The sequence below is a fragment of the Haplochromis burtoni genome, unplaced genomic scaffold (genome assembly GCF_018398535.1).
Source record: "Haplochromis burtoni strain Fernald_Lab_line unplaced genomic scaffold, NCSU_Asbu1 Contig_77, whole genome shotgun sequence".
Lineage (NCBI taxonomy): Eukaryota > Metazoa > Chordata > Actinopteri > Cichliformes > Cichlidae > Haplochromis > Haplochromis burtoni.
In genome coordinates this window covers 698,570-706,584 of record NW_024582438.1, presented here as the reverse complement: position 1 = coordinate 706,584, position 8,015 = coordinate 698,570, and the positions used below count along the sequence as shown (strand labels likewise).

The 8,015-nt window shown below is 39.8% G+C and overlaps 1 protein-coding gene and 1 long non-coding RNA gene across 2 annotated transcripts; one reads left to right on the top strand and one right to left on the bottom strand.

Annotated features, from left to right (window-relative positions):
- Positions 1 to 2,111: 2,111 nt before the first annotated feature.
- On the top strand, positions 2,112 to 7,931 carry LOC121811889 (very long-chain acyl-CoA synthetase-like). The gene is made up of 8 exons (XM_042221944.1): positions 2,112 to 2,686; positions 4,438 to 4,647; positions 4,731 to 4,886; positions 5,982 to 6,106; positions 6,203 to 6,397; positions 6,537 to 6,627; positions 6,892 to 7,090; positions 7,165 to 7,931. Exons 1-8 carry the CDS (start codon positions 2,227 to 2,229, stop codon positions 7,451 to 7,453), a joined length of 1,725 nt encoding a protein of 574 aa, XP_042077878.1. The 5' UTR covers positions 2,112 to 2,226; the 3' UTR covers positions 7,454 to 7,931.
- Positions 2,197 to 8,015, bottom strand: LOC121814713. Its single transcript, XR_006054525.1, has 3 exons — positions 7,930 to 8,015; positions 2,452 to 2,705; positions 2,197 to 2,313 (listed from the first exon to the last, which is right to left on the bottom strand). It is a non-coding gene; the product is annotated as an uncharacterized LOC121814713 (long non-coding RNA).

Genomic DNA, 8,015 nt, shown 5'->3' with positions numbered 1-8,015 from the left:
TTTTTAAAAATTCTTGGGGAAAATACTCATGACCCTCTCCAATCTGGCCTTGATCCTCATCTGTATAAACTCACCAATTAACGTGTGATCTTTTGATGAAATATTAGTAATAGTAATGACAAGTTGTGGGCCAGAAAAGCAGACAGGTGAAGACCTTTGCAATTTCGCAACCTGCTGCTGACTGCAGCAGGAAACCTGCCGTTTCATATTTACAAAGTACGTATGGAGGAGGTTCATAATTAACTCTGCAGAAAGTGAATATGTATGTTTAGTATTGAATTATTGCATTGTGTAAACAAACGCAGGCTGCATCTCATATAAGGATTTAAATGGCAAAGTCCAGTGAAGCAATGGACCTTTTTTTTTCTGTTTAAAACGTTTTCAAGTCTCCTTTTGTAAGTGACACTTATTTAAATGTCCCTTTAAATATCTGTATCTATTGTAATATGCACAAATAAATGTGTTACTCTAGACCCTCAAGTCAAAATTCCTGAGTTGCAAACAACTCAACATCTGTTTTAATATCTGCCACAGCAAAAATCACATCAAAATATGAGAGCCACCCAAGAGGCTTGTCTGTGCTGTAACTTTAAAACGTTTCTGTATTTCTAGCACTCCAGCAAAATTTATTTCAACATTTACAGATCTGCAAATGTTTTGTTTTTTTTGTTTTTTTTAAATCCACATTTATTAATCTGCACCCAGAGATCGCACACAGTATTTGTTACACATTTACAAATCTGAGTATACACACAGACTGAAGAACAAACAACCTTTGACACACATTTGAAAATAATTGTGCTACGGTATAATCTAGTACACATTGTACATTTATTTCGGTCATAGGCTGTAACTGGCACACAGGAATTCACTGAATCAGAGATACTCAGTCAAATACTGGATCCTTACTGGGTCACATCTTCTCAGTCTGGGGTTAGGTTTTTTTAAAACCAGTCAGTTTGTGTTTTTTATTTTTTAAAAAAATGTTTATATATAATGTTTATGTTTTTAAGATCTGCAGAGCATAATTATACATTTTTCTATATTGTGTTTGTGTATATTGATTGAAATCTTCCTTTAATAAATCTTATTTAACTGAAAACTGGGAAGCAAATTTATTATGAAAGCTAAACGTTACAAGCAAACAAGCAGCTGATCTATTATTCCTCTTTATTTGGTAGATATGTGAAAATGAATAAACATGAATCTATTTACATATATTAATATATTAAACGCAGACATTGTCCATGTTTAGACAATGTTTTGTTTTTTTTCCTTTTTCAGATGTATCAGCAAGTGCAGGACTTACAAATTTACAATGATTTTTGCTTTTGTCTATTTGTCTACACCGGCTCACTCCATTCATCCATTCATGTCCAAAACTAGCTGCTTGTTCCCAGGGATTACAGATAAAAACGAACTTTTAGCTGTTTCCACACACCGGTATCATGCAACTTGATACATGTACATGTTCCACTACCTATTGATAGCAGTCATATGGTAGCAGTGCCCATCTACATGCACTTAAACATGCCGATACAATCAAGAAGTTCAAACTGAGCGGAATGGGGAAGAAGGATGATTTAAATGTCTTTGAATGTGGCGTGGTTGTTGGTACCAGACAGGCTGATCTGAGTATTTCAGAAACTGCAGATCTACTGGGAATTTCCATCACAACTGTCTTTAGGTCTTGCAGAGAAAGTTCTGAAAAAGAACATATCCAGCCATCAGCAGTTCTCTGGATGAATATGTTTTATTGATACAAGAGGAGAATGACCAAACTGCTTTGAGCTAATAGGAAGGCAACAGTAAGTAAAAAACAAAACAAAAACAACTTGTTACCAAGGAAGGCAGAAGAGCAGCTCTGACCGCACAAGACACTGCAATGCTGTCACGGTCTCCGCCATTATCCATTACCATTATCGTCTGCAGGTGCCTGAAGCTTAATAATTAACCCTCCTGTTATGGTGGTTTCCAGGAACACCAACTATGGTCCTGGGGCAATTTGTACCGCAACATAGCAGGAGGGTTAACAGCTCCTGTCCTTTCTAATCATTTACATAAGGCTTACACAATCATTGAGCAGGAGGGGATGCTGCCCCTCTTGCTCATCTGTTTTGATGTAGATCACCTGGTTGTTCAGTAGTTACATGTAAGTTGTGCTCCTGCTCCTTGCACCTTTTTATACCTCCGCTCTGTCTTCAGCAGGACAGCTGGGAGACAAACATGTTGGTCTGGACGGTGTGTGCAGCCTTGATTGTATGTGGCGTTTTACTCCGCCATCCTTATCTCTTCCAGGATGTCCAGTACGTGCTTGCGAAAATAAAAAGAAGGCGCTTTGTATTAAAGTGCATGCAGACTAATTACTCAATCCTGGACCGCTTTTTAGACTTGGTGAAGACGCAGCCGCAAAAGACTTTAATTTATTTTAAAGATGAAATGTTCACGTACCGGGAAGCAGATGTCCTGAGCAACAGAGCTGCGAGAGCGTTTCTGCAGGCTGGATGCGTAAAGGAAGGAGACGCGGTGGCGCTGTTCCTGGGGAACCAGCCGATGTTCCTGTGGCTCTGGTTGGGTTTGCTGAAGATTGGATGTCCCGGAGCTTTGCTCAACTCCAACATCAGATCCAAGTCTCTGCTACACTGCCTCAACTGCAGTGGAGCCACAACTCTGGTAGCATCTGAAGGTAGTACCTGCATTTCTGTCTGCTTTTCCAAGCGATGGAGACAGTAGAGAGCTCATTTACTCAACATTCAATAACAAATAAATACATAAATAATTAGAGAACAAACTGTACTTTGGCATGCCATGGGAAAAACACCAATGTAGGCTATGCACTGTTTGCCTGCAATGGAGTAATCTATTGATGGAGTTTGATATAAGAATTTCCATTTTTACTTCACCAGAATAAAGTATCAGTCTTTATTCACATATCTAAAATTGTGCTTCTACCTCACTTCCGGGTCAGTATCTTACATTAAATGCAAAGAATGGTTGTCACTTTCCAGTAACAGGGATGACTTTTCATACCGTATAAGAAGCTTCTTAAACATTTTCTCACTGCCTATTGTTGCTTTAGTTAAATTTTTAATATTTGGAAATGAATACATGTATACTCAACAGAAGGAAAACCACTTTCTCCACCATGCAGTACACCTTTTTATGACTGCATATGGCTGTCTTCATCATCTTCTTCACAAAGCAGACAAAAATAATGTGTTGCACTTGTGGTCCATCTTAACTTTTAGTTATTTAAACTGCCCCTTCATTTAGCACATATATTGTTAGTGACAAAACATCAAGGCAGTTCCAAGAATGGAACATGCCTCTCTAAAGATTTACTGACTTAAACTGTCACAGTGGGAAACAAAGAATTAAAAAATAAAAAATGTTTCTCCACCATAAATCAATCAGTAACTAAATGGTCCTGTGAAAAATAATTTCCACTCTATACAGTCAAAGTATAGAGTGGGCAACAAGTGTGAGCGCACCTGTAAAACCAGAAGCTCCAACATCATTATTAGGAAATTATGGACCTGTGAAACAGAAGACCATGTCTGCTTTGGGATTTTTTTTTTTTTTGGGTTGTTTGTTTTTAACAGAGCTCATGTGAGCTGATATACTTTATAATTTATGGAGCATTCAGATGTGTTAACACAATAATTGAATCTACCAGGAGTTAAAAGGAAAAACAAAAGTAAAATTGTCAAACAGCTAAAGCTTGGCCAAAAAGGTTAACCATCTACAACAGACTGGCTGAAAAAGGGGAAGAAAAATCACACTGTTGCAATGGCCCAGTCAAAGTCCAGACCCCAACCCAACTGAAAAGCAGTGGTGGGGCTTTGAAAGAGCTGCGCATCAATGAATGCAGGCAAAGACAGGAAGAAACCCTGTAAAGCAGAGGCAGCCAAAATTCCTTCACATCAATATGGGAGACCAGGGCTGGACTGGTAATCTGGCACACTGGGCATATTCCCAGTGAGTCAACTGAGGGGCTGCTGTCCACCAGCTGTACAAGCCATGACAAAAACCCATTCGTACATTTTTCCTTACTGTCACTACCCAATCAAATCTCTACACACAACCCGGCCCTAACCTACCTTCATTAGGTGCTCGTGCATCTTGTTTGTGTGGAAGGGGTGGGGTGGGGGGAATGTACATCCATGTAGATTGTATGCTTAGCTTTTTCTTTTTTTTTTTTTTTTTTTAAGTGGTCTTGTTGCAAAGACCTTATACCTAATATTTCAAATACACAGGTTTTATTTGTGCTCCAGTATTTGTTTGTTTGTCTCCCTTTATCTAAAGGATTCAAGCACATCTTTCATCATCACTCATGAGCAATAAAGCTGCAGAGGAAGATTGAGCTGAGCTTTGTTAAAATACAGGAACATCTTTTGTAAGGTTTGTTGTGTTTTCTTTCTTTCTTTTCTACTCTAGAGTTGCTGGATGCAGTGAAGGAGGTGCTGCCCCATCTGCATGAACAGCAGATCACTGTTTTCATCTTAGCTGACAGGTGTGAAACTGCAGGTGTGGAAAGCTTCATTGATAAAATGAATAAGGCTTCCTCTGAGCCTATACCCAAGGAGTTAAGGTCCCATTTAACCATGCAGAGTCCAGCAGCCTACATATACACCTCAGGGACAACAGGTAAACTACTTACTGAGATTCACGATGCATCAGTGAAAGAAATGGCACATTCACCCCCTGAGCATCTGGCGTGTCTTTAACAGGTCTCCCTAAGGCAGCTGTGGTCACTTACAGCAAAGTGTGGAACTTTTCTTTACTTCTGGCTACAACAGGAGTGAACTCCAAAGATGTGATTTATGATACCCTCCCGCTTTATCACAGTACTGGCCTCCTTGTCTTCACTGGAGCTGTTGAAAGAGGTATGAACTCTTTGGATATATACTATTGTTAACTGTGTAAATCTTTACTTTTCTTATCAACAAACCCAGTGTTTAAGCTGAGATCAAAATCTCCAGATGCAATTCCACATTCTCCCTGCCTTGTGCCCAACAATCAATCCACAACTCATTAAGTCATTTAGAAAATAGCCATTTTTTAAAAACAGATTTCTAAGAGAACAGTTGACTTAAACATCACTAAATATTGAATTTCTTTGGGTCTGTTTAAAAAAACAAAAACAAAAAACCCCAAAAACGGACACTTGTTACTATATAAAGCCGATCTTCGTGGTACGGTGTTAAATGCCTTTGTCTGGCAATATTCTCTGTGGCATGGATTCAACAAGGTACTAGAAACATTCTTCCGAGATATTGGTCGATATTGACGTGAATGCATCACACAGTTGGTGCAGATTTGTTCCACCACATCCAAAACACACACTATTTGATTGAGATCAAAATAAACAAGCAAAACAAGTCCAAAAACCAGAAATGACAGCTCTTGGAGGTCGACCAGGTAACCAGAGTCAGAGACATGCTGGATGACAATCTGCATCACTGCAGCTGTGACCTCAATCATCGGTTTTCTTGTAACATGTTCTGGTTTCACAACACACACATGGGATGCAATGTTTCAAATTAAGGATAACTCTTAATTGATGATTTCACACACGCTTGTGCTGTTGCCTGCCGAACTCTGGTATATGGCAACAGCTCCTGGCTGTCAACTTCTCTTCTGCCGCACACCCATCTCTGTCTGTCAGCTGTTCCAAACAGCCTTCCCTACCACTGCTCCCTGAACCCACTGTGTCAACCCTCCCCTGCTGCTGAGCCACACCCCACACCACAGGACTCCCACTCCCCTTTCCCTTCACTCATGAACAAGACCCCAAGATACTTCTCGACTTGGGGCAACAATTCTCTGACCCGGATTGGGCCCTCCACCCATTTCTGCTGTTAGTCACTCAGCTGTGAACCGCTCCAGTGTGAGGTCGACGTTGGTGATAAAGTAAAAATTTTGACTACTTCCACTGCTACTCTTTAAAGTGTGCTGTTGTCATCTATTGTTGTGTGCAGGTATTCCTGTTGTTCTGAGGAGTAAGTTTTCTGCTTCCCAGTTCTGGGACGACTGCAGAAAATATAATGTCACCGTCATACAGTACATAGGTGAAATTATGCGTTATCTCTGCAACACTCCACAGGTTTGTGCCAACACAGCATCAACATTAATACTACTGTCTCACACAGAAAGGTTTAGAAAACTAACAAACGCATGCTCTTCTTTTCTCTTCAAACAGAAACTCAGTGATAAAAACCACAAAGTCAGACTTGCAGTAGGCAACGGGATCAGAGCAGATGTTTGGAGGGACTTTGTGAGACGATTTGGGGAAATTCAAATCAGAGAATTTTACGGAGCAACTGAGGGAAACTTTGCTCTGTTGAATTATAGCAGCAAGATGGGAGCTCTTGGGCGACACACCTTCCTGCACAAGGTAAAAGTCCATGTTTCAGCTCACATTAAGAAGTAAAACCTGTCACTCATGAAGCAGTGTTTTAGCTTCTTCTTTCTTTCTTTCTTTCTTTCTTTCTTTCTTTCTTTCTTTCTTTCTTTTTTTTTTTTTAATTTCTGAGATGTTTTTTCCATATGCTGTGATCAAATATGATGCAGACAAAGGAGAGCCTTTGAGGGATTCTTCTGGTTTCTGCATGGAGGTTGAGAAAGGTGTTTTACTTCCAGCATGGTTATAACAACAAAGATTTTTTTTTCTTCTCAAGTTCTCACCCATGCATCTTTTCAAATGCTATAAACATTTTATATGCCTAAATCCTAAATCTACCCAGTTCATTTTCTCAGCCACAGTGTACCTCACCACGCACAAAATTAACGTTTAAAAGACTCTAATGCAATGTCTTTACAGCATGTATCATGCATCTTGCCTTTAAAATATAACAACCCCAAATATGACTTCTCCTGTACTTTGATCAGGTGAACCTGGACTTCTGGTGACTGAAATAACAGCCAAAGCTCCATTCACTGGTTATGTGAGAGACATGAATCAAACTGAGAAAAAGAAGCTGCACAACGTCTTCAAGAAAGGTGATCTGTACTTCAACACTGGCGACCTGCTGCGCATCGATGAGGATAATTTCATGTACTTCCACGATCGTGTTGGCGACACATTCAGGTGAGCGCATGTTTTGAAATAATGCTTAAAAATGTGAGCTCACACAGAGCACTGAAAACAAAAAATGTCAACAGATGGAAAGGAGAGAACGTAGCTACAGCTGAGGTGGCCGACATCCTTGTGCTGACTGACTGTGTTAAAGAAGCCAATGTTTACGGAGTCAAAGTGCCAGGTACATGTTGCTGCTCCAAAATCAAGAACAAAATGTACACCACACTTAGTTTGTTTAGTCAATCATTAATCAAATTGTTCCACAATCAAGCATTTTTTTTTAATCAAGATCAAGATTTTATTATTTTATTATTATTTTTTCTCTCCAGAAGATTGTACCTCTATTTCAATATAGCTTATTTAGAGCAGTAAACACATGGGGTAAAGGACATACAGTCAAAGAGTTTGTGCCATGGTGGAATGCACCTCGCACACTACTCGGGCAGTTGGTGCTGAATACAGGGATATACTGGTAAATATTACATGGCAATAAATCTGTGTGTGTGTGTGTGTGTGTGTGTGGTCTCTGAAAGGAACAGAAAGAAAATACAATACTACATTACTAAAGTGTTCACAACAATATCTCCAGAGTACATTAACATAAACACAGGCGGGAAATAAGCTAACATCTTCTATAATATCATAGGCCATATATTACCCACGACTCACGCATAGACCCACTGAGAGAGCTAACCAGGTACACAGTTCTACCCAACCACAAGGCAGGAGAGTTAGCTTAGCTTAGCACCCGCTAGCGGCACAGACAGAAACATAGTCATTTCCCCCCTAACCTTGGTTACAGTCCCAAACACATCTTATTATCACATCCTCACACATCACCAACTTACGTTGCTCATTAACGCACACTTCTCACTGAATAACCAATTCTCTGCCGGTAATCTGGAGCAGAAAAGCTCAGGTGCTTTGCCCACGT